Raw genomic sequence first — 27,935 nt, 5'->3', positions numbered from 1 at the left:
AGGCTCAGTCCACAGGAAATCTAACAGAGTGAGAGAGAAGTAACGTTTGGCGCAGTTGTAAACAGGACGGCCAGGCAACGTATCGTTATTAGCGAGCCGCACGGCTACTTAGATACAACCATAATATTGTCGAGCCCTTATTGGCACAGTATAGTGACTTGTGTAAGCGAAGTAACGTGGAGAGACTTATAGTTGAACCCAGCGACGTTCTGGACATAACTACTCATTGAAGACCTCCTGCGGGTTAGCTTTAAGTACAAACGGAGCTAACTAGCTATCATCCATGCCAACGGGCTTTCGGACTAATAGCTATTAATCCTGCCATCGGGCGCTAGGAAGGACCGGTCCGTACGAGACCCTTTCCTCCCCAGCGACGACCGGATTATCCTAAGTGTGTCTGCAGCCCTCTGGAAGTAGGAACTCCAGAGGACCACCGTCTCCAGCCACCATCTTGCTTTTCCCTGTGCCGCTTTGCTCCGTCTCACTCCATTCAGAGCTCCACCGGTCGGGTACCCGTAGTATAGGAACTATCGTTACCTCTGACGTTGTTGCACTGACATTCTATTATTAAAGGAGAGCTGTGTTATATAATATGTATGTTTACTATTAACATTAAAATGCTTGTTCAACTTGTATCCCTGTCCCCGCGCCGTTAATAGAGTGTCCGCCATTTTGTGTACTTATACTGTCTGGCCATTAACATTCTTTAGCAGTGGTTTAATCTAAACATCTAAATACAGTCAGGGTTGTGTAGCCCCTTAGCTACACTTACCTTCGCGTGGGGTATGTCTGGGAGTGTTTTTATTTATTTATTTCATTTATTTATCTTACATTTTATTTGGGATTTCATGGTGTTTTTGTTTTGTTCTTGATCTATTGTGATGTTTCTTCTTGACTTGTTTAAAGAAGACTTGTCCAGCCCATGGGGACTGATTGATTGATTGAAAATTGTATTAACAGATTGCAGAATGGGTACAGTACAGTACAGCTCAATACAAACAATTGTTAAAGGGATGCAGACCAGAGAAAGACTTTCGTCTTGTTTACATCAGGGTCCCCCATTTTCAATTCATCATAACATATATGACATACATGACATACAGATAGACAGTACTGCTACATCTATACATTTATGACATACCAGATTTGCAAATACAGTACTGTTTGTGATACGAAAAGAGTCCAGAAAAGAGAGTATATACATTTGACATAGAAACTGTACATTGGAGGAGGTTGGGGGGGGGGGGGGGGGGGGGTTGGGTAGGAGGAGTGGGTGGGGGACACTGTACAACTGAACAAGCAAAACTGTACATTGGAATATTGACAAGACCATACTTGGTAATTTACTGTACATTGGGGGGGGGGGGGGGTTGTGACATTAACGTGTGTTGTCGGGCCTTACAAATACATTTGATTTTATATTATGTGCAAATAAACCTAAACTAAACGTAAACTGTCAGGCTGTCAAGTTTCACACAAAGAAACATCCACTGCAGCCAGTTGTTTAGGGAATAAAGATGAGATCAGTCTGAATAAGTATAGCTTCATTACAGTATGTTAAAATACAATGCAAAACTAAATTCAGAGCACAAATGCATCCAAACTCAATGGAAAGAAATGAACTGGTAAGCACTAGATTTAGGTCCTCCTGCACAACTGCATGTAGGAAACATCATTCTATAGATTTGATGATCAAATCAGCAAGTCAACAAAGTCCTATGATTATTATGATCAGTTAATAAGCTCTTCAATCGAGGACAGCCCTGCTAATGAACTACTCAGAGAGCAGGCTGGGAGCTACTGGTTACTCTGATGCCTCTACTGTACTTCATACAACACCCGACATTGTTATACACATCAGATCATATGAGAATGAAAAATAAAACCTCACCAGTTATCAAAGGTCGGAGTCTTTAGATACTGCCTCACTTCTTCCGATACCTCCAGAGAGCTGTGAAGATGGGAAGAAAAAACTGTTCGAGGGCCCAGTTACTGTAGTCATCAAAGTGAGAGAATCTCTATATCTCTGGCACGTATGACTCCTCTGCAGGGACGTGCACAGGACTTTAGAGGGGCAGGTGTTCAAAGGCTGAAAAAGGGCACTATACCTGTGTGTGTGTGTGTGTGTGTTTTAACCGAGCGCGCGTTTAAGGGCCCTTTTCTGGCCGGGGGGGGGGGGGGGGGCTTTTTATGCTTTTTGGGGGGTTTTGGTGATCAAATATTGAATATTGAACTATAATAATCAGTGCAGGAGCTCACTTATCATTGAAAGACACTTTTATCACTGACTTAAAAGGCCCATACATCTCCATAAATGTTCAGGGTGGAGGGAATAAGTGCTGTATATTCTGTATTGTTTAATATAAATGCATTTTTTATTCCAATCCCGATTTGTATTTGAGATTCCCAAATCCCATCGGACTTGACTTCAACTGTATGCGCCACAGCGGTTTCTATCATCATCATCATCACCACCCACGCTATGCATAAAATATATAGGTCCGTGGAGAGGCACGCTGAGGAGGCCGTGCAAACTGCAATGGAATATGGGGCATCTCTCTCTCTTTACCTAATATTTTGATTCGATCCTGAAATTCTTCAGTTGGAAGGGCAGTCGATGCGTAACGGTAAAACATTTCACTTTTTTTTATGAGGCTCAAAAAGGCAGGTGCTCAAGCACCCCTTGGGCTCTATGTGTGCACGTGCTGGTACTACATTCAATGTATAAATCACAAGATTGTCAGTAATCGCTGCCTGCAAACCTGCCTCATTTGGAGAAATGTCTCCCGTACACGCTCACACTCCTCCTGCGTCTTCCGCAGTGTTCTCTTGTGGTAGAACGGGGATGGCTTGTGTGTTCCCTCCGACAGCTCCTTGAACAGGCCCAGCCAGCTCAAATGCTCCACACTCTGTGGAGACGGAGATATACTTTTCAAGGCTGGTTACGAGTATGAACACACAAATCCATTGTTTATAAAGTCTCATATTATGAAATTTTATGATTTGGTTTATTATAAAACTATGCAAATAATGTACAGAGCTAAAGCAAAGTTACTCCCAGACGGGGTGCAAAGGTTTTTTTTCAATACATGAAAGAAAATATGATTTGAGAGATATTTGTAAATGTACTGTTCAAAAAGCTAAGAAAGGGATTAAAAAGAGGTGTATTTCTATTATTGGGGTTAACTTGTGGAACAATGCTGATATACAGTTAAGAATGAGTAATTCGCTTTTGGTTTTTAAGAAAATGGTTTGTAAAGCTATTTTTGAAAACTACAAGGGGTCATAATACTGTTTTTTTTGCTATTTTTGCTATTTTCTTTTAGAATACTGTTTTGGAGTTTAAATTTTTGTTATTTTTGTTAAGAATATAGGACAGGCATATATAAGCATTATGCTTCAGTCTGTATGCCTTTTCAGTCACTGTAAAATCAAATATTGTTAAATGATGGTGTATATTGTATTGTGTGAGATGATGACTGAATAAACTACTACTACTACTACTACTACTACTACTACTACTACTACTACTACTACTACTACTACTACTACTACTACTACTACTACTACTACTACTACTGTGTGGTAAAGGGGCACTTCACCAGAAAACAATGCCGATTTATTTTGCACATAATTTCACACGCATCTAAAAACTATAAACAGTTTTGCACACATTAATTTAGTTTGACTGTTATTGAGAGTAGATGAGGTTGAATATGGCCACCTGTGATGTCATTGGGGATACCTAATGATACGGTAGCAGTCCCTATAAGACAAGGTATTGAAATAGTTTCATCTACATCATTTCATGGTGCTGTAATTAACATAACACAAGGATTCAATGTCCCCAATGATAACACTGGTGGCCATATTCAAACTCATTTATACCACTTTAAACAGCAAAAAAGACATCCTATTTAAATGGACTTTTATCCAAATCGATTTATAATTTATGTCTCAAATTCACCCATTCACTCACACATTCACACACTGATAATAATAATAATAATAATAATAATAATAATAATAATAATAATAATAATAATAATAATAATAATAATAATAATAATAATAATAATAATAATAATAATAATAATAATAATAATAATAATAATAATAATAATAATAATAATAATAATAATAATACACTTTATTTGTATAGCACCTTTCATACAGAAACTGCAGCTCAAAGTGCTTCACAACAGAAAAAAGACAGGCATAAAATGAGCAACGGCCGTACCTTATATGTTTCTAAGGTGGAAATTATGTTTTTGTCACCTTGTTGATGTGTGATTTAAAGCTTAGGTCTGAGTCTATTATAACACCAAGACTTGTAACTTCGGGTTTGATCCAAGGAGTAAGTTGCCCCAATGGCGGTTTACAGTTGTAAAAAGCATCCTCTTTTCTAGGGCTAGGCTCACTGTTGGCTCCCTTAGCATCAAGAAGATTAGGTTAGAAATTCAAAGAGATTATAAATTAGATAGGATTAGAAATTAATTCTTAACATTTGCAAATAATCTCTATCATATTATATAATTATCTTCTATTGTATTTATTTACTACATTTGTGCACAAATTGTATTTTAATAACCTATAGTTTTAGATTCAGAGAAGTGAATAATATCCAAGGTATATTTTCACAACTGAATATACAAACAGTCCTCAGGGGAAAATTGGATCCCTGGAAGCTTGAAGCCTTTTTACAACGCATCGCCGTTTCCGGGTTCCCGTTTTGCGCTCTGATTGGCCAGGTCATGTGACATGAGCGCCAATCGTGGGACGGCAAGTTTATACACTGGTTAAGCTTAGGCACTCTTCGAAGTTGGTTAAGGTTAGAGTTTGTCTTAGAGCGTGACGGCAAGTTCTTTCGCCGGTTAAGCTTAGGCACTAATTTCGAAGTTGGTTAAGGTTAGAGTTTGTCTTAGAGCATGGCGATAGAACGGCAGGTAGTTTGCAGGCTGTTCGACGCGGAAATGGGCAAACACACTATTGGGCGCACATGTCACATGACCTGGCCAATCAGAGCGCTGGAAACGCGGATGCGTTGTAAAAAGGCTACACGCTCCCTGGAACATTGTTTGATCCTATAAAGCTACCACCAGGGAAAGCTACTATTTCATTGCTGACGTTTACAAAGGCAGCTTGGCTTACATTTGGTTCACAGTGCCTAAAAATTATTTTGTTAATATATATATATATATATATTTTATTTTTGTATTCGTACATGGAATTGTTACAGTTCAACAATGTCTTCAGTACATAGAGTTCACTTAATATGATCCACTAAATTCCATGGCCGAAAGGAACCGGAAGAAGACAACTCTTATTGTACCTGCCCATACACATACAGTACAGACTGTTCATAGTGCAATGTTTACCAAACAAACAAAATATACATACTTATTTTGCAGAAATGAAAACATCAACACAATTAAATTAACATAAATAAATACATTTTGTGTATCTATCAGTTAAATTGCATATTTACTGAGGTTCATTCATTTATACACACACACACACACCATTAATTTATACACACACACACACACACACACACACACACACACACACACACACACACACACACACACACTGTTCTATTATATAATGTATTATTCTATATTATACTTCTATGTACTATACTATTATACTATATACTTGTATTTCTTTCATTTTATTATAATATAACTAAATCATTCTATTTATACCACACTATATTATATTGGTATACAGTATTATACAATATTTTTATATATTATTATTCTATGTTAAGCTGCTATATACTATATTACTATACTCCTACTAGCCTATACTGTAATGCTATATTATCCTGTTATGCTAAACTGCAATACTACTAAACTGTGCTATACTGTCTATTTATCTTTTCTTTGTACTTCTTATTTATGATAACATGGGATAGAATAATTCTGAGAATTACAGTAGATGTATTTTGCAGGCTCTGCAAACAAACCTCCCTCCTCCAAAACTGCATAGTGTATACCCTTAATAACTAATAATCATATCATATGGATTTCTTATCTGATTTGGCTCAAATAAGTCAGCCAATGATCTGAATTATTGATTTTTTTTCAGTCAAAGATCAAGGTAAACTATTTAGCCATTAGTGTATAGTACTAAGGGCTGAGACCTGAGGGACACTGTGTGGGGACAAACATGTACAAAAAAATCATAATGTAATAATAATGTAATAATGTTAAAATGTTAAAATAATATAATGAGTCTTCTCAGTCTACTTGGTATTGTCCTCTATATTCTGGTGGGAGGGTTTACAAGCTCTCTCTGGGCGCTATTCAGTTTTGTTCTATTTATTTATTTATTCTAATTAATTCCAGAAATCCATTATTGCATCTTTGAACCACCGGATGCTTTGAAGGCACCTCTAATTTCTCTCGGAATGAGTCCACCTGCTTCTTCATCTCGTACACCACCGCAGGAGTCTCCTCGACCTCAAACAGGACCTTCTTCTCCAGGCCCTGAAGTCTTCAGACGGACACACAGGGTATACATTATGACATGTTTTTTACGTCTCATTATCACAATGTCTTCATCGCAACACCAGAACGACAGGATTCAGGATGGGAATCTGCAAAATGCATGCCGTATTCATTTGGGTTTCTTTCACCAAGTTCACAGCATTATTTGAACGAAACAATTAAATACATAAACACACACGATAATATTGATTAGATGCAACTTTAGCCCCCGCCGCCCCCCTCACCTTTTCTCCATGTCCGAGAGGTCAAATCCTAGTGCCACGGCAAGCTCCACGCCTGAAACCAGAGGGCACGAAGGAGACTATCAACACACTGAGATCAACAGGTGACGTACGGCACGCCGTGCGACTCAATACTTTTACCAACTAACTTGCATTTTTCCGCAATCTGATTGGCCACTGACGTTTCTGGTCATGTGACATCTGCGCCAATCGTGTGACGCCTGTTTCTATCACTGGTTAAGCTTAGGCACTCTTTCGAAGTTGGTTAAGGTTAGAGTGTGTCTTAGAGCAGGGCGATAGAACACCAGCCCTGATTCCAAACTCTAACCATAACCAACTTCGAAAGAGTGCCTAAGCTTAACCAGTGATAGAAACAGGCGTCACACGATTGGCGCAGATGTCACATGACCAGAAACGTCAGTGGCCAATCAGATCGCGGAAAAATGCAAGTTAGTTGGTAAAAGAATAGACGCGCCCCGTGCAGCCATAACAAAGATACCTAACGGCTCACTGTTGCAGTTGGCAGCCACCACCTCCAGCTTGTACAGGGAGCCGGGGCTGTTGGGCTCCAGGCAGGGGGAGATGTTGATGATGTTTCCTTTGGGGTTGTACAGCTTCAGAATGTCATGGGGTCCGGCCTCGGCTGCAGAGCGGAACAGGTCTGGAATAATAACACAGACCACATGGTACAGATGCTATGGCTTATAACCTATAGAAATGAACTCTGTCCCCTTCAGAATCCATCATAAATTAACTCTGTCCCATGAGTTCAGAATCAATCATAAATGAACTCTGTCCCAAGTTCAGAATCAATCATAAATTAACTCTGTCCCCTTCAGAATCAATCATAAATCAACTCTGTCCCCTTCAGAATCAATCATAAATTAACTCTGTCCCCTTCAGAATCAATCATAAATTAACTCTGTCCCCTTCAGAATCCATCATAAATTAACTCTGTCCCCTTCAGAATCCATCATAAATTAACTCTGTCCCCTTCAGAATCCATCATAAATTAACTCTGTCCCAAGTTCAGAATCCATCATAAATGAACTCTGTCCCAAGTTCAGAATCAATCATAAATGAACTCTGTCCCCTTCAGAATCCATCATAAATGAACTCTGTCCCCTTCAGAATCCATTGTAAATTAACTCTGTCCCAAGTTCAGAATCAATCGTAAATATTAACTCTGTCCCAAGTTCAGAATCAATCATAAATGAACTCTGTCCCCTTCAGAATCCATCATAAATGAACTCTGTCCCCTTCAGAATCCATCATAAATTAACTCTGTCCCAAGTTCAGAATCAATCATAAATTAACTCTGTCCCATGTTCAGAATCAATCATAAATTAACTTTGTTACCATCATAATCAATCAGCTATATTCTTAGTCAATCAACAAATCTTTGGTCAATGCGTTGTTTACAATGGCCTTTTTTTTAGATTTATTTGTGACTTTTCAAATACAAAATTATAGACAAGGCATAGACAATAGACATACAAAACAACAGTGTATGTCAATATATGTCTACACATGTATATTTGTGCACAGTGCTTAGGAAACTACTCCACAACTAGAAATATAGTTCACCAAACCACGAGAGACACCACAATAGAAAGAAGCGCAGCCAAATTCGAATTGTCATTTAAAAATAAAAAATAAAAATAAATGTGTTTGTCGACCTAAAACCACTTTGAAAAAGCAGCTCAACTACATCCAAACTACACTGCGGAAAAGCATCACAGTCCGAGTCTAGACTCTCCTATAGTTGCAAAGAGGTACATCTGAACTAACACTGAGTAAACTGTGGGTGTGTTCGATCCTGTGAGCAAAGCAGACAAAACGATAGGTTATGTAGATAACCTAGTTATATGAGTATTGGCTGAGCGTCCCGCTCAAGACTATGGAGATACCCCTTATCTCCTTGTACCTAGTGTACACCACCATGAACTATTTATGCACCCACACCTGACCGGGTCCCGCCTCTATGGAGGCGTAGCCTATAAGACCATGGTACTGGTCACCAAACACCCTTCCTCGCCAAAATCCCGTTCCAGTAAAAGATCCCTCAAAAAAAGGGAACTCAGGGCCGCTTAGAGCGGGACGCTCAGCCAATACTCATATAACTAGGTTATCTACATAACCTATCGTTATATTTCGTATGGCTATCGCGTCCCGCTCAAGCCTATTGAGATATGGGTTAGAGCGGATGCAAGACCCGACAGATGTACCCCCTGAGGACCCGTAAGCCCACATCAAGGGGTGCGGGGAGCCCTGTCACCCCATCCTTCCTAATGAAGGGGGGGCGCAGTCAACTCCACCTGAGTGCGAACAAGAGGGAACTAGAACCCCTTGAACACACAGCACAGGCGGAACCACGTGTGACTTAACACACTGTGGCCCATACCCACACACTCCTGCTACCCTACCAAAGGACGGGAAGCAGGAAAGGCCACAGACCCCAGAACCGCCTGGGAGACAGAACCCCCGGTCATGTCCATGAGGTAAAACCTTACAAAGGGGCCCGGGGAGGACCATGAAGCTGCAGCACAGATGTCCTCCACCGAGGCCCCACCCAGGAGAGCGGCAGAGGCAGCCACCCCACGAGTGGAGTGCGCCCTGACGCCCCCAGGGGGATCCTGCCCAGCCAATGTGTAGCAAAGGGTAATGCCCTTGCACAACCAATGGGACAGGCGCTGTTTCGACAGTGCCTTACCGGCACGATAACCACCGTAACAGACAAAAAGCTGATCGGTAACCCTGAGGTCCTGAGTACGGCTGAGGTAAATTCCCAAAGCACGGACCGGACATGACAGGTGAAGGCCCGCATCCAACTCACTAGCGTGAGGGGGAGGACGAAACGCCTGAACCACAATATCCCGGGAGCGGAAGGAACTCCGGATATTCTTAGGCATGAAAGCCTAAGGTCGCAGAGTGGCACCGCAATCGGCCCGAAAAGACAGGCACTCTGGACGTACCGAGAGAGCACAGAGCTCACCCACGCGTTTAGCGGAAGTGACAGCCAGCAGGAACGCAGTCTTGAAAGAGAGCCGTTCCAACGGCGCCTGCTCGAGTGGCTCAAATGGGGCCAAGGACAACCGACCGAGGACCAATTGAAGATCCCAAGTCGGAGCCAAGGAGCGTTGCACCGGCTTAACGCGTCAAGCGCCAAGCAGGAAACGCTTCACAAGAGGGTGGCTGAACAAGACAGTCCCCTCAAACCCCTCATGATAGGAGGATATAGCTGCCGCATATACCCTCACCATCGAAGCCGACAGTCTATCAAGGAGAGACTGGAGATAACTCAGGACAGCATCCAGGGGGCAGGAGACTGGGTCCCGGCCCCCCGCCTTACACCACTCTTGGAACGCACGCCATCTGCCCACGTAAACCGCGACAGTGGAGGGAGCATGCGCACTCTGGATGGTATCAACCACCGAAGGGTCCATCCTCTCCAGACTCACCCTCCCACCAGCCACACCAACAGCCGTTGGCCCAACGCCGGAAACTGGAACAGTGACCCGTCGTGCTGTGAGAGGGCCGTCGCCGACCAAGGAATGACCCAAGGAGGAGCGACCAGAAGCTGGATCAAGACCGGGAACCATACTGACTTGCCCCGGTCCGGCGCGACCAGGATCACCGTCCTGCGCTCCCTCCGTATCCGCTCCAACAGCTGACTCAACAGATGTACAGGAGGAAAGGCGTACAGAAGACCGGGCGGCCATGGAAAGGTCGAGAAGGCATCCACCCCCAAGGGGGGATGATCTGCTCGAGTGAGCGAGAACCACAAGGGGCACTTGTGAGAGCGTCGGCACGCAAACAGATCTACCGAGGCCTCCCCGAACCGATCCCAGATCAGTCTGACTATGTCGGGGCGGAGTTCCCACTTGTCGTGATGAGGACCGCCCCGAGACATCATATCCGCACCCATATTCTCTGTACCAGGAATGTGGAGCGCCCTCAGACTGCGCAGCCTGCGGGATGCCCATAGCCAAAGTTCGACCGCCGCCCGGAGCAGGCGGATGGAACGAGTCCCACCCTGCCTGTTGATATACGCCGCTGCCGTCATACTGTCTGTCCTGACCAAAACGTGTTCGCCTACCACCAGGTGGTCGAACCGTTTGAGGACCAGGAGGACCGCCTTCAACTCCAACACATTGATATGCGGGGTAGCTGCGCCAGCATGACCCGTCCAGCTGCCCCCCACTGCGTGGGTCCGACACGTCCCTCCCCAACCCGTGAGAGAGGCGTCGGTGAAGACCGTGACGTGTGAGCTCCTGCTGCCTATGGGGACCCCAATGGTGAGGATACCCAGCCTCCTCCAGTGGGCGAGATCTCCCCATATCGACAAAGGAACCGTCAACCGTTTCCTTTTGTCCCTCACCGGATCTATTCTCATAGAGAGAAACCACCTCTGTATCCTCCTCATGAAGAGGAGGCCAAGAAGAACCACCGTGTGAGCAGATGCCATAATGCCGAGCAGACGCATCACTTGCAGCGCCGTGACCGTCCCTCCCAGATGGAAACCCCCGAGCGCGTGACGGAGAACCACCCGACGCTGCTCCGAGAGGGTTGCAATCATGGGCCTTGACCTCAACGTCAAGCCCAAGTACTCCACCTGTTGACTGGGAAGAGGGGTACTCTTCTTCCAATTCACAGCAAAACCCAGGTTGGTGAGGAATTCCACCACCAGCCTGGTATGAGACCTGGCAACCTCCTCCGAACGACTGAGGAGTAAAATGTCGTCGAGATAGAATAGAACTCGTAACCCCCGACGACGTAAGGGCTCCAGTGCAGTCGCCACGCACTTGGTGAATGTGCGGGGAGCCAGAGAATAACCGAACGGCATCCTCTGGTACTCGTACGCTACGCCCTGAAACAGGAACCGTAGGAATTTCCTGTGAGGAGGGTAAATGGGGATGTGAAAATACGCATCCTTCAGGTCTATGGAGGTGAACCAGTCTCCCCTCCTGACAGCAAGCAGAAGGAGTTTGACGGTCAACATTCTGAACGGTCTCGCTACAATCAACCGATTGAACGCGGACAGATCCAGTATAGGTCTGACCCCCCCTGTTTTCTTGGGCACCAGAAAATAACGGGAGTAGATGCCTGACATCGCGTCCTCTCTCGGAACCACGACGACGGCCTGCTTCGCCAACAGAGATTGGATCTCGTCGGCCAGGGCTGTCACTGCGTCTGACCCTGACAATAGGGTCGGCACCAAACCTGAGAACGGAGGGTGGGGTTGTGCGAACTGCAAAACAAGCCCCCCCCTCAACGTTCTCTCCATCCACCCCCCCAAACGGCATTCTTGTCGCCAATTGGGAAAATAATCCCACAGCGCACCCGCCGTCAACTGACGCTGGGCCGCAAGGAACAGTAGATTGTTGGCCCGGTCCCTCCCGCTGTGCGACGCACCCAAGGGGGGACCCCGACAGAAAGGGCCGGTTTGATACGGGAGAAGCTGTCATCAAACTGGTTGACACACCCCCCCCCCCTGAACACCCCTCTAGCGCATGCTGAGGAGTTGTTCCGCAGCTAGACACGCAAGGCATGAGGACCCCATGGGCTCCTACACGCCGAAGCCCTGCAGTGATATTGCTACCACCCAAATCACACTCCCACCCAAATCTTTGCAGACCACTGCCGCTGTGACGGGAGTGGGAGGCACCAGCGCGATACCCCGCCTGGCGATGGCGAAGCCGGGGTAACCCCTGCTGTGCATTCAACAGAAGAGGCCTCGAGTCCCCCAGCTGACCACTGTAGCTAGTGGCAGCTATAACACCAGGCTCATCCAACACACAACGTGTGGTGCAGGAACCGCGCGACGGAACATTCTCATGGACAGACCCAGGCTCAGCCATCAACTGGGTGTCAGCCCCTGTCCCCATGAGAAGTGAAGAATGGGGCCGCATACGCTTCAATGAAGGTTCGCGGCCCGCAGCCAAAGGAGAACGATCAGAGCCCCATTTCCGTGGGTAACAGAGAGAGGATTGAACGGGGAGCGGGCTGCTCGTGGCAAAGTGACGACGGCTTGTTTTACCAAACTCGAATTCACCCAAAATGTCGGCCTTGTGGTACCCTGTTGACTCTCCACCCAGGGCACCACTGGCGGGGGAAACATGGCCGCCTGTCGAGGATCTCGCCACAGTCGTTGACGAGACCGTGCTCCCACCTCTGGCTGCACAGCGTGAGGCGGTGTAGGACCCAGATCAGCAGCCGCCTGCGCCTCCACAGAATGCCCAAAAAGACTATCTGTGGAAAAAGGAGTCGTGAGGAGAGAAAACCTATCCTCTTCCCCAAGAGGAGATTGCTCCAACCAAACATGCCTAACAACAAAAGTTGATAGCATCCTAATCCTCCCCGCAGTTATAGCTTGCGACTGAGTCAAGATCTCTATAACACCACAAACATGCAACATGTTTACAATGTCGGCTGGACCCAAAGTCCTACTACCCGACGCCAATATGGATAGGAAACTAGCCAGCTGAGCCATAACACTGGCCGCCGCCAAATACCATCCTGTAGCAGTATACAACTCATCCGTCCATACTGCCACCCTCCGAGCCGATTCGCTATCAAGCATCGGCCGGGCGGGACGTCGTTCACGGCCGGGCGGGACGTCGGGCACAGGAACAAAGCTACCTGGCTGCTTAGCCACGGTACACCCGGCCTGCACCCTGTTGTTAGCCTGTTCACCTGTAAAAAAGGTAAATAGGACTCAGCGAAACCCCCCACATCAACCACCGACTGACCTTCATCAATGAAGCTGGTAAGAGGAGGGAAAAGCGGTATCCCGCGGCGGGGATTATTAGAACAACGACCCATTTCAGCGTCAACGTTAGCATTAGCAGAAGTAGCAGTAGTAGCATTAACGTTAGCAGCGTGCTCCAGGATTGCCAGGAAACCGTCCACTGCAGTGGAACGATCACCAAGCCGCCCCGGCCCTGGCGCCGAAACATACTCCACAGCATTACCAATACTGACATTGATGCCTAATGACACAGGCCTTACCTTTGTACAAGCCGACTTGATAGTCAAACCTTGTACGCTGCCCCTCGGTCTGCCGTCATCAGCCGAGGAAACATCAGCACCGGCCCAATGTGTCGCTGAAACATACTCCGAAGATGCCAGGGAAAAGCAAACCTCCGGTAAGCTTTCAACATTACGAACCTTCTCTAATCTTTTCATACTACTAGTTACATAAGGTGCACAGCATCCAGTATGATGGAACGAAAATAGAGGAAGGGTGTTTGGTGACCAGTACCATGGTCTTATAGGCTACGCCTCCATAGAGGCGGGACCCGGTCAGGTGTGGGTGCATAAATTGTTCGTGGTGGTGTACACTAGGTACAAGGAGATAAGGGGTATCTCCATAGGCTTGAGCGGGATGCGATAGCCATACGAAATATAACCCCACTTAGGCAGCCTGAGGGTGTTTTAATGGAGAGAACAGGGAGCAATTGTTGAGGAGGAGTAAAGAAAACTGCTACATTTCTAGGGAAATATGTAGCTTGTAGTGAACCACCCCAACTATACATGACCTAAAGCAGTTTATCAGTTAGGCAGAACGGCAGGCACAGGTTTGTCGATTAAATGGAACGAGTATACAAAAGCGTATGATTATTAGTCAGTGATTTATTTTGTTAATTCACATGTGCTGCCATCCTGATTTCTATTCATGAAATTCATCAATCTTTCATCATAATAAGATTCACTCATCCTGCCACTCCACCCAAAACAACGGTAAGAGACCCTTACCACTCAGACACAACATACGATAGATACTGTTGCGACTGAGGAGCTGTCAGAAACAGCCCTCTGCTGAGAAGCCCGCCTACGACTAACTTAACCCACCTTTTTATTTGTGAAATAGATTTGACCTTTACCAGCTAAAATATTTCAGATTTACAGACAATTGTTCATAGCAAAAATGTGGATACATTTCTGAATTATATAAAGAATAGATCATAGATAGAAAATACTTCAAATAAGTGTGAAAGGAACCACTTCTTAACTATTACTCCCATATTACATTTACTATCATTATACATATGCATGTATATACAGAGTACAGACACACACACACGCAGAACACATGCAGAACACACACGCACGCACACACACACACGCAGAACACACACGCACGCACACACACACACACACACACACACACACACACACACACACACACACACACACACACACACACACACACACACACACACACACACACACACACACACACACACACACACACACACACACACACACACACACACACACACACACACACAACAATAGAATACATCAGTACATCAATTTTGCTTTTATTTCTTATCTTCCAGAAATGTTCAGTTTAGTTTTCACATAGTTGCAGTTTTTCAACGGTCTTGCCTTTATGTAGCATGTTCAGTACCTCTTTTGTGCACATAATCTAGTGACAACCTACCTAGTCTTTCGGTAGGCATATCAGGTAACTATTAATAGTTGATCTGGCAATGGCATCACCAGCTGAGCACTAGTCCTCTGCTTCACACACAATTGTAAAAGGACTAAATTGTAGAGAATTCTGCTTCACCTTAATGCATTTACATTTGTTTTGGAGGAAGAGCTTTTTAGTTTTTGTATCATTTCAGTTTTTTTCTTTTTATTAATAAAGCTTCAATCATTTTTGGATGCTTTTTGGTCACATAGATATGGGCTATATTTACAAACATTCTCGAAGAGTTTAAAATGGAAAATAAGCATTTTGGACATTTGTAACCCATTGCAAATGCAAATACAAGGTCTGTTTTACTGTTTTTACGCTTCACAGACACATAACAGAAACTCTGGTTCACCTGTTGTCTTACTCCTTATATCAAGGGCTCAGTCAATCAACTAGTGGTAAATTGGTGGTTGGTGGTAAATTGGTGGTAGGGCAAAGTTAAGTTTGAATGAAGGATTGGAGTTTTTTAAGCTTTCCTTTTGTTTTTATTTCAGTTAAAGTTTTTTTTTTCATGCCTAGTTTCAATTACCTGTAATTACCTTGATACACAGTCATACAAACATACATACATACATACATACATACAAACATACATACATAGAGGCTACTGTATAATTCAAATAATAATAATAATAATAATAATAATAATAATAATAATAATAATAATAATAATAATAATAATAATAATAATAATAATAATAATAATAATAATAATAATAATAATAATAATAATAATAATAATAATAATAATAATAATAATAATAATAATAATAATAATAATAATAATAATAATAATAATAATAATAATAATAATAATAATAATCATAATCATAATCATAATCATAATAATAACAATAATAACAACATAATAATAATAATAATAATAATAATAATAATAATAATAATAATAATAATAATAATAATAATAATAATAATAATAATAATAATAATAATAATAATAATAATAATAATAATAATAATAATAATAATAATAATAATAATAATAATAATAATAATAATAATAATAATAAAGACCTACCTTTGACATCCTGGGCAGGACAATCCACTGGGAACTCTGCCTGCTCTGGTCTTCCATTTACTGTAAAATAAAGAATTTTTGTTGCCATATCAAGGTCCCAGTCAGAGCTAATGAATGTTGCTGTGCTCAGTGATGTTCTGAATTCACTTTCTGTATCTCAGTCACTGATCTATAAGGGTCTCTCAGCATCAATTTACTGGAGCTCCACCCCCCTCTTCCTCCTAAACATTTCATTCTTCTCACACATTTGTCCAAATGACACAGCACGTGAATGAATGTTGATTAGTGAGCCTTAGCTACCAAAAGACGAAAGTATTTTTCTGGTCTGCATTCCCTTAACAATTGTTGGTATTGAGCATGGCCGTAGCCAGCTATGAGGTCACTGAGGTCCGGACCTCGGTAACTATTTGTAACTATAAAAAAAAAATTATAAAAAAAGATTATAAAAAAATTACAAAAATAAAAAATTGTTTTTGGTCAACGACCGGCCCACTACTAGGCTAGGACAGCGGCCCATTGGTACTGACTGACACTGGGCTGGCCCAATCACATCTCTTACTAAGCACCCACCCCGCCAGTCGTGCAGGGTACATGACTGAGAGGGGGGCTGGTACATGACTGAGAGAGGGCTGGTACATGACTGAGAGGGGGGTGGTATACATGACTGAGAGGAGGCTGGTACATGACTGAGAGGGGGCTGTGCTATATGACTGAGAGGGGGCTGTGGTATATGACTGAGAGGGGGCTGTGGTACATGACTGAGGGGGCTGGTATACAGGACTGAGAGGAGGCTGGTACATGACTGAGAGGGGGCTGGTATACAGGACTGAGAGGGGGCTGGTACATGACTGAGAGGGGGCTGGTACATGACTGAGAGGGGGCTGGTACATGACTGAGAGGGGGGCTGGTACATGACTGAGATGGGGCTGTGGTACATGACTGAGATGGGGCTGTGGTACATGACTGAGATGGGGCTGTGGTACATGACTGAAAGGGGGCTGTGGTACATGACTGAGAGGGGGCTGGTACATGACTGAGAGGGGGCTGGTATACAGGACTGAGAGGGGGCTGGTATACATGACTGAGAGGAGGCTGGTACATGACTGAGAGGGGGCTGGTACATGACTGAGAGGGGGCTGGTACATGACTGAGAGGGGGCTGTGGTACATGACTGAAAGGGGGCTGTGCTACATGACTGAGAGGGGGCTGTGGTATAATGACTGAGAGGGGGGTGTGGTACATGACTGAGAGGGGGCTGGTATACAGGACTGAGAGGAGGCTGGTACATGACTGAGAGGGGGCTGGTATACAGGACTGAGAGGGGGCTGGTACATGACTGAGAGGGGGCTGGTACATGACTGAGAGGGGGCTGGTACATGACTGAGAGAGGGCTGGTACATGACTGAGAGGGGGGCTGGTATACATGACTGAGAGAAGGGCTGGTACATGACTGAGATGGGGCTGTGGGACATGACTGAGATGGGGCTGTGGTACATGACTGAGATGGGGCTGTGGTACATGACTGAGAGGGGGCTGTGGTACATGACTGAGAGGGGGCTGGTACATGACTGAGAGGGGGCTGGTATACAGGACTGAGAGGGGGCTGGTATACATGACTGAGAGGAGGCTGGTACATGACTGAGAGGGGGCTGGTACATGACTGAGAGGGGGCTGGTACATGACTCAGATGGGGCTGTGGTACATGACTGAGAGGGGGCTGTGGTACATGACTGAGAGGGGGCTGGTAGATGACTGAGAGGGGGCTGGTATACATGACTGAGAGGGGGTTGGCTGGTACATGACTGAGAGGGGGTTGGCTGGTACATGACTGAGAGGGGGCTGGTACCATGTATTGTGCATCATTGTAGGTCAAACCATTTAAAAGTTAATTTCCACGGCAGCCATTTTGGATTTTGTCTCTCACAAATTTCCCCTGCCTTTTAAAAAAATACACCCCGGCTAAATTAGTTTATCAACTCTCCTAGATGACAAATCCATTGAGAAACGAAGTGCCAGAGATGACCCAATACTAGGTCCATATCGTATCATCATAATATTATTTTTTAAATCATTAGGATAAGGGTTCCCTTGATAAAGATGCATGAAAAGGCTGTATAATATACAACACCTGTAGCTCAACTGCAAAAACTGCTTTTTTGATTTGATTAGATTTATTTGGAAATTAAAAACACATCATAAAAACAAATGATCTTGACCAATTTGTATTCCTGAGGATATCACCTAAAAGCATTCATTAAAACACTTATTTCCAAGGTGGTCCTCGATGGAAGACATAAAAACACAGCACATAGCCTACTCAACTGCAAATTTTTCCTCAACTGCAAAGATGTATGCCTACTTATGTATTAGCCTACAGGGAAAAACACATTCACAACAGGCAGCAAAGTTTATTTTCAGCCAAGTATGGTAATAAGGTAACTATTAGGATATATATGGTATGGATTACTTACTCTTAATAACTTATTACTATCTGTGGTAGCTCTAGTCTCCACCTACACAAATAGTTTTTGTGCTGTCCATTGATCATGCACCTTCACATGGTAGGCACATTAACTGTAGGTCAAACTCCCCAAACAAACACACCATTGATTTAATTGCCATATAAATCACATACAAAGATCTGACTATTACTCCTCTCTGAACATGAATATAAAACAAGAAGGTGATCTATTAACTGTGTAAACCTTATGCAATATTCATCATTGATATTTGAATACTTGAAATCTGTATGAACTGAGTAGTTAGTATCAAATGAAATAAGATGGAACAGCTCATGCATTCATTGAATAAACAACTATTTGCTCATTACCAGTATGGTATTGTTTAAATTGTACAGCTTTTTGCACATCTTTGTCAGGGAATTCCAACAATTCGGGACCTGAATGTACCAGTTAATTGTAATCATCTCTCTCTCCTTATGTCTAGTCAAGCCAGATTGTGGAGGAGAGAGACAGGGATGAACAGGCTATAGACTACTTTGCCCATCCTGAGCCTGCTATGATGCAGGTGTTTTTACATCACCACCCAAAACAAGATTCAGCCAAGAGCGAGGGAGTACACTGGTCCACTTGTCCATGGCACTTACTACCCAGCTTTGTAGTGGGTTGGGGGAATAGTACAGTAGGTACGCATATTTAAGGGGACCGCAAGGATGGTGTACTGGTGGGTGGTGTCCGACCGATTATAGTGGGCCGGTCTGGGCCAAACAAATGGACCTCCCTAATTTCTAAACCCTGGCTACGGCCCTGGTATTGAGCCGTACTGTATTGTACTGTGGTACCCTTGACTGAGATTTCATAATCAAAACTGTTAGATCAACCCTGAAAACTGAAAATATCTGTGGTAATAGTTCATTACATGGACTCTCAGAGTGATGGAACAAACACTAGCAGGCGGCAGTGGGCTCGCAAGAGTCTGGGCGCACGCTAAACACAAACTATAGTGCTGGGTAGTTACTGAAGGCCTCCGTGCGTAACGAGGTATGAATTAACATACCACTGTGGTACCGTCTAGTCGGCCCAGGAAACGTTGCACGTAAGTAAGTGTGGGCACTGGGTGGTAGGTGGACGACAGTCCACACCTAGGAGCAGGGCAGTGCACCGGAGGGGGCACAGCTCCTGCCGTGAACAGGCAAGGCTGGCGAAAACGGTCAATATTTCCATGCCCAGAGCAAGCGGGATGGGGACAAGACTGTCGGTTTCTAAACTGAGTGGCTGATAGGTACTACGGACAGTCAGCCGCTTGGGGTCCTGACTTGATGACGGACTATGAGGTCGCTATCGACTGGGTCGCCAGCCGGTTGGGAGAGCGTTATGGCAGAGACCATAAATGCACCTGGCTCAATGTACAGTCAGGCCACAGTAACCTTACTAGCCGATACAGGGTTAGTAGGCGAGTTGTGCTTCTGTGATCAGTGTTTTTGAAAAGAAAATGCTGGGAAGCAGAGGGATGAGGGGTGTCAATTCAGAGGAATCTGGATTGTCTCTCCTAAGATTGGAAAGGGACCCAGCCTTAAACTGCACCTGAAGGTAAAATAAGGGGACTTCTTCTGTTCATGAGAGGAGACCTTAGCCTGGAAGTGGAGACCTGCATCTCTGTTGGGGGAGAGGGGCCGGCGTCGGGCAAGGCGACCCTGAGAAGCAGGTTGTACCGACGTAGCGGACTACCTAAACTCATTTGGGGAGAGGTGCATCTAAGTAGGGCAAGGAGTGCATCCGAACGGGAGGAGGGTACTCTTAACTGAAAGGAGGTTGAATAGGTCAAAGCGTTAGAGGTGTCAAGTCACAGGGACAGGATGCTGTTCCGGTTGAGAGTGTGTGTGAGAATTGCAGCAGGGATGTTGCTGAATGGATGGTTTTGGAAACGTGGTTTTTATTTTCTTTCATGTTTAAAAAATTCGTGGATTTTTTTCATGTTTTTGGGTGTGCATGGTTGTTACATAGACTGGGGCCACAACAGACTGGAGGTGTTTGTTTATTGAAGTGTGTGGCTTTGTTTGATTTTTTCTCTTTTTCTTCCCAAATGTTTTTTGTTATGATCTGGTGGGAGAGGACTGTTGAAGGCTGGGATGCATTGGAACAGGTCGATGACAGATAAGTAGTGCCACCACATTTTTGCATATGGAATTAATGGCTTCCCTTATAAAGTATGTTGACATATGGTGTAATGGGATTTGCTTTGTGCTTGTGTTTCTTCAACAGCTCAGTCAAGGAGGGGGATTGCAGATCAGCGGTGGGAGACACATGAATACATTACATTAGAGCGGTAACGTAGGATTTCATCTTCCCTGTTACTCTGCAGTCCAGCGGTGGTCAGTTACCAAATTGTGGTAGGAGAATTCTTGTATGCATTCGCCCCCATCTCTACGGGTGGGGCCAGGTTGTGATAACTGAACAGATGGGGTTTTGGGACAAATTTCCAGGCTAAAAAACTCATCTGACGACCAGGTTGTCATGCCAAGATGGATGACTGGACCTGGGGACGCCTGGCCTGGGGGGCGGGCCGGCCTGAGGGCTGAGCTGAAGAATGTGGGCAAGAGTCTCAGAGGTTATGGATGGAGTGGACTGTGGGGGACAGGGAGGTGACTGTACAAATAGCTACTGATGGGCTTTGTTTTGTGCACATTGATTGGTAAGACGCGCAAACAAAGGGCGGATAGATTACACAACGCAGGGATAAGTAAGAACATACACATCGATTATGGCCAGAGTGAGGTTAGGAAGTGAAAGAAGTTTTTCGTTGAAAATCTGCTTTCCTCTGCCAGACTGGGCTGTGGAAACCAAGGTGGTAGGTTATGACCATTATATGTGTCATAAAGGGGGGAGGATAGGTGGGAAGCAGTTGATTGATTATGCAAATGTGATTGTACTATTTTTAAGAAAAAGTTAGCAGAAAGAAGAGATTATTTCAGAGAATGAATGTAATGTAAAAATGAATACTAATGCATGTTGTCTCCCCCAGATCATATAAAATAATGTGGAACCAAACGTTCTGTAACTTAAGAAAATTGGGTTGTTAAAAATTGTGTTTTATTTTAAGGTGTAATGTTTAGATTGAATTGTTTTGTTGTTTTCAACAAACCCGAAAGTTGTTGTTTAAAAGGTGGGCCTCTGGCTAATGAGCCTTAAGAAGAAAAAACTCATTGATGATATGTACCAAAGAATAATGAAAAAAGATGTGAGAGAAAAGAAAAAATTGAAAAAAAATTGAAGAAATTATGCTTTTTGTTATTATGTTAAATTGTATGGCTAGTATGTATAGAAATCAAGTCAAGGTACTTGTATATGACATTATTAAAATGTCAAAGGGAGGAATTGTGGTACCCTTGACTGAGATTTCATAATCAAAACTGTTAGATCAACCCTGAAAACTGAAAATATCTGTGGTAATAGTTCATTACATGGACTCTCAGAGTGATGGAACAAACAGTAGCAGGCGTCAGTGGTGTGTGACATTCTGGGGAGCCTTCAGGCAAACCCCCTCTAATGATAAGGTTGTTTACACAGTTGTAGAGGCGCCATTCCAAACCCCCAAGAACCAAACACCTTCTAGACATGTGACGGTTGAGCACAGCACAAGAGGCTGAAAGCGGAGATGCCTCTGTGAGACAAGACAAATGTGGTTGAATCTATACAATAATAGATTACCATTTTAGGAATGCCAAAGCTGGTTCCTTTCATAGAGTAATACAAAGTGTCAGTTTGGTAGATGGGGTTTGGTGCTGGCTCTTGTGGACTGAATGGTATTAACCTAAGAAGCAATGACTGTACTGGGTTAATGCTAGATCAACACAAGCCCTATTAAGGGAATGTTAAAAAGTCTGAAGTCATCAGACCTCCTCGATGTTGAAAACTGGAAGAAGACACCAACAAGGAAGTCAGGGGGGGGGGGGCGGACCAGCCTCCCCCACACGGTCATCTTAGGAGAAACGCCATGTATGGAAGCAAGGGGAAATAATGGGGTATAAAACAATGTATTTGGTGAGGGGGAGGCAGGCCAGCTCAGACCCGCCACGACCGTTCCCCAGGGGGTCTGGGGCTGCGTCTCCACCACTTCCACAGACCATGGTTCGACTTTGCCCTACGTGAGTAAACTGTATATGGAATAATCACTGTTTTGTGATAACTAGAGTAAGATGCCTATCTTAGACCCAGGTTTAATCATGTGGTGACAAGGAGTACTATGGTCTTATTTCATAACATAACATGAATATTATTAATGTGCAATACTGTCTTGATGTAGAGAGCCACCGTGTTAGGGCTATTGGGATTTACCTCATCAATCCTTTTGTACAAATCATGTATTATGCTGAATACATTTCCTGTATGTAACCAATGCATTAACTCTTGGCCGCGCTGCAAATAAATTAGTTTGGACCAAAGCTCCTGGTTGTCTGGCTAATACAAGCTTATTTCTCAGCTGATTAAATCAGGTGAGGAGACCATTCTATCACTCTGTGATCTTTCCCTCCTTCCAGATAGCAACCTCATTGTGCTGTAAATAACCGTAGATATTCATTAGGAATATACGACAGTACCCATTCTGCAATCTGTTAATAAAGTTTTCAATCAATCAATTATATCTAATATTCTCAAAGTCAACTTTCTGTCTTTTTAACTTTCTGTCTAAAAGTGCATGTCTATGGCTTGGGGGAAACATGCACTTAGAATCACCAGAAACGTTGGATTTCGAAATAGTGAAATGCCATGTTGACCTTGTAAAAATAGGATTGTTCTATTTAAGTGCTGTTGCACGTAGGACTCTTTTAGAGGTGACACCGAGGGTTCGCTTAGGGTGGAACCAAGCTTATGTTGTAACCATAACAACTGTGAATAAAGTACAAGTAAGCAAGTCTGCTTTAACCCTTCATTGTGTACAGTCGGGACACAGACAGAACACATTGAAACATGGTGACAGCTGGGTACAGATCAGGAAAGTAATTCGCGCGGTAGCGGGAGAAGTAAAGAGTTGAGCTGGCGAGCTGTGGCTAACACGGACTTCGGGGAGAAAACTCTTACTAGCTATCGGCGATGGAAGGGCTAAATGCGCTGAGACCTCCTGGTCTACTACTTTTGGACTCCAGCAACTTGGCGAAGGCATGGAAAAGTTGGAAGGAGGAGTTCACATTGTATACAGACCTTACCATGCCCGACGCCGAAGAGACAACTAAAGGCAAGCTATTTAAATATCTCGTCGGAGAAAAGGGCAGAGAACTATGGTCAACTCTCCCGAGTCCGTCGGCGAAGACAACAGTGACAACTATCATCAAGCAGTTTGACGAGTACTGCAATCCAAAGGTAAATGAAACAGTGGAAAGATACAGATTCTTTATCAGGAACCAAGGATTGGATGAAAACGTGGACAGCTATGTAACAGACTTAAGAATGCTTGCTAGTAGTTGCAACTTTGAGGACATTAGAGATTCCCTGATCAGAGATCGAATTGTATGTGGTACAAATAGCTCAGAACTGAGAGAGAGACTGCTCAGGGAGGATAGGCTGACTCTGGAAACATGCCTAAAAATATGTAGAGCGTATGAGCTGTCAAGGTCTAATAGCAGGACACTGCAACAAGGGCAGGCAGTGGAAAACAGTCAGAAGAGTGGAAAAAAGACAGCGAGGTTGACTGCATGTTTTGTGGGAAAACACATGAGAGGAACAAGAAGAAATGCCCAGCTTTTGGGAAAAAGTGTAAAAAGTGTGGGAGAGAAAATCACTTTGCGGCTAAATGCAAGTCAAAACAGGAGAGCAGCAAGAAAACTAGGAAAGTGCATGCAGTAGCAGAACAGCACAGTGATAGTGATTCTTATGAGGAAGACCTCTGCTGCATAACAGAAGTAAATAGAGAGGATGAAAATGTTAATCAGTTAAAAGACGGCCACAGGCAGGGCCAACAGCTTTTTGCAGGGATGATGTTGGGGGAAACGCTAGTTAACTTCCAAATAGACTGTGGGGCCACCTGTAATGTCATCCCTATACATTTGTTAAACCCTGACACACAGCTAGAACACACTGAGAAAGTGCTGGTGATGTACAATAAGACTAGGGTGATTCCTCTGGGTACATGTAAGGTTAGGATCAGAAACCCCAGAAACAACAAGCGTTACAGGCTAGAGTTTCAGGTGGTAGACCAGAGTAGCAGAATCCGTTTACTGGGCAGGAAAGACAGTGAGGCTATGAAGTTGATAAAGGTACAGTACGAAAATATCCTAGCTATAGACAGCATAGTGAGGAAAGAGCAGAGTCCAGTGACAGGGGGAGAAAGTGACAGTCACATGACAAGGGACAGAATAAATGCTGAGTTTGGGGATGTGTTCACCGGAGATGGATGCATGGAGGGGGAGTATAAAATAGAGATAGATGACAGAGTGCCGCCAGTGAAACTGCCAAAGCGCAGAGTGCCTGTAGCGATGATCATACCGATACAGGAGGAACTCAAGGATCTGGAGAGAAGAGGGATTATCACACCAGTGGAACGCAGCACTGACTGGATCAGCAGCATGATCTCATTAAGGAAGCCGAATGGGAAACTAAGGCTGTGCATAGACCCAAAACCTCTGAATCGGGCACTAAAGAGAAGTCACTATCCACTCCCGACTATAGATGACATCCTGCCGGAGATGTCAAAGGCAAAAGTATTCACAGTCTGCGACGTGAAGCACGGTTTCTGGCACGTCAAGCTAGAAGGGGAGTCAAGCTACCTGACCACATTCGCCACTCCATTTGGTCGCTACCGTTGGCTCCGGATGCCGATGGGAATAAGCCCAGCACCGGAGGTGTTCCAAAGAAAGCTCATGCAGGCCCTAGAGGGCCTACCAGGAGTCTACGTCATAGCAGATGATATGTTAATCACAGGGGAAGGAGCAATGCAGGAGGAGGCAGAAAAGGACCACGACAAGAAACTCCGAGGCTTTCTAACCAGATGCAGGGAGCGCAACATCAAGCTGAACGCAGATAAGTTCAAGCTTCGACAAAAAGAGGTGCCCTACATAGGTCATCTGCTCACGGCTAAGGGGCTGAGAATTGACCCGGAGAAAGTACGGGCGGTCAGAGAGATGCCGAAGCCAACAGATGTAAAAGGAGTACAAAGACTGGTTGGGATGGTCAACTACCTGGCGAAGTTCTTTGACCACCTGTCAGATGACTGCGAGATTCTTAGACAACTCACATGGAAGGAAAACATGTGGGAATGGGCAGATGTCCAAGAGGAAGCGTTTCAAAGGCTGAAAGACAAGATAGCCAAAGCACCAGTCCTACAGTATTACAACAGAGAAGAGGAGTTGACGCTACAATGTGATGCGTCCGACACAGGACTGGGGGCCGCCCTGACACAGAAAGGTAAGCCTGTAGCATTTAGTAGTAGGGCGCTCACGCCAACTGAAAAGGGCTATGCCCAAATAGAGAAAGAGTGTTTAGCCATAGTGTTTGGTATGGAAAAGTTCCATCAATATACATATGGTAGACCGGTGACCGTGCAAAGCGACCACAAGCCTCTAGAAAATATCCACTGCAAGCCACTGCTTAGTGCACCGAAGAGATTACAAAGGATGCTACTCAGACTGCAGCACTATGATATTAGTGTGACATATGTGCCAGGAAGGGATATGTTGCTTGCAGACACGTTGAGTAGAGCATACTTACCAGAGAGCACTAAGGGAGACAGTGAGACAGAGGTAGAGACGGTAAACATGGTTAGCTATTTACCCATCTCAGCAGAGAGGCTGAGCGCTATCAGAGCTGCAACAAAGGATGACCTAAAGTTACAGAGTGTGGCAAATAGAATACTGTCAGGGTGGCCCAAGAGGAAAAGAGACTTGCCAAGTGACATCAGGCACTACTATTCATTCCAGGAGGAAATGAGTTTCCAGGACGGCATCGTTTTCAGAGGAGAAAGAGCCGTGATACCAGATGCACTCAGGGGTGACATCACGTACAGGATCCACTCCTCGCATCTGGGAGTAGAAGGATGTCTGAGGCGAGCGAGGGAGTGTGTATACTGGCATGGGATGAACGAGGAGCTAAAGACCTTCATCGCTAAATCTGGTATATGCAGGTCAGTGGACCCAAGGCAACAGAGGGAGACACTACACCCACATGACATGGCCAGCAGACCCTGGGCCAAGGTAGGGACAGACCTTTTCTCGTTCCACAACAAAGACTACCTGATCACTGTAGACTACTTCTCTAACTTTTGGGAGGTTGACTATCTGTCTGACACTAAGAGCAACACAGTAATCAGAAAACTCAAGGCCCACTTTGCCAGGCAAGGGATACCTGATGTCGTTATGTCTGATAACGGGCCACAGTATGCATCACAAGAGTCTCAACACTTCAGTCAGAAGTGGGGTTTTGAACACAGGACATCTTCGCCGGGATACCCACAGAGTAACGGGAAGGCGGAGTCGGCGGTAAAGACAGCCAAGGGCCTGATGCTGAAGGCTGCAGCGGCGAGAGAGGATCCGTACCTGGCTATGTTGGACCATCGTAACACGTGGGGCCAGGGCCTCAACACAAGTCCAGCACAGAGACTCCTAAGCAGGAGGACCAGAACCCTGCTTCCTACAAAAGACACTCTGCTGGAGCCAGAGGTAACGGACAATGACCAGGGACTGAAACGCAACAGACAGAGACAGGAAAAATACTACAATCGCACAGCAAAGGACATGGACACTCTGAAAAGAGGAGACAGTGTGAGAGTACAGCCTGGTGAAACACACAGGACTTGGAGAGTGGCAAAGGTGATCCAACCAGTGAGCCACAGATCATATGAGGTGGAGTTAGAGTCGGGAGGTGTTCTGAGAAGAAATCGTCGCCACCTCAGACACGATCACACCACTATAGACACACCAGGTACAATCACACCTGCGTCACCAGTGACTGAGAAGGCCGGCCCGCCAGTCAACCCGGTAGGGAGCCAAGGTACGGTCACTACCAGGTCTGGTCGACAGGTTGTCAGGCCTCAATACCTGAAGGACTATACTTCGTGATTAGAGAATGGACTGGAGAGAGAGAAAAAAAAAAGAAAAAAAAAATAGTGAAATGGGTTATGTGTGCACAATCATGTTTTGAGCGGTTGAGTGTGGAGGGGTACTAATGAGCCATTTACACAGTGTTGTTGTTTGGATCTGGTGTAAGTAAGTAGAACACAGGTTA

The 27,935-nt window shown here is 44.6% G+C and overlaps 1 protein-coding gene across 1 annotated transcript in view; it reads right to left on the bottom strand.

Annotated features, from left to right (window-relative positions):
• LOC311228467 (high affinity cGMP-specific 3',5'-cyclic phosphodiesterase 9A) overlaps positions 1-25,284 on the bottom strand; it is a gene marked incomplete at both ends in the record, with an annotated part of 111,741 nt that extends 86,457 nt beyond the window's left edge. The window contains 6 exons of the mRNA XM_084314373.1: positions 1,892-1,951; positions 2,767-2,909; positions 6,399-6,501; positions 6,740-6,791; positions 7,248-7,397; positions 25,251-25,284. Of these exons, the coding sequence (XP_084170499.1) occupies positions 1,892-1,951; positions 2,767-2,909; positions 6,399-6,501; positions 6,740-6,791; positions 7,248-7,397; positions 25,251-25,284 (542 nt within the window). The remainder of the gene's footprint in view (positions 1-1,891; positions 1,952-2,766; positions 2,910-6,398; positions 6,502-6,739; positions 6,792-7,247; positions 7,398-25,250) is intronic.
• Positions 25,285-27,935: the final 2,651 nt, after the last annotated feature.

This window comes from Notolepis coatsorum (genome assembly GCF_963971535.1).
Source record: "Notolepis coatsorum genome assembly, chromosome: 5".
Lineage (NCBI taxonomy): Eukaryota > Metazoa > Chordata > Actinopteri > Aulopiformes > Paralepididae > Notolepis > Notolepis coatsorum.
This window is presented reverse-complemented; position numbering and strand designations above follow the sequence as displayed.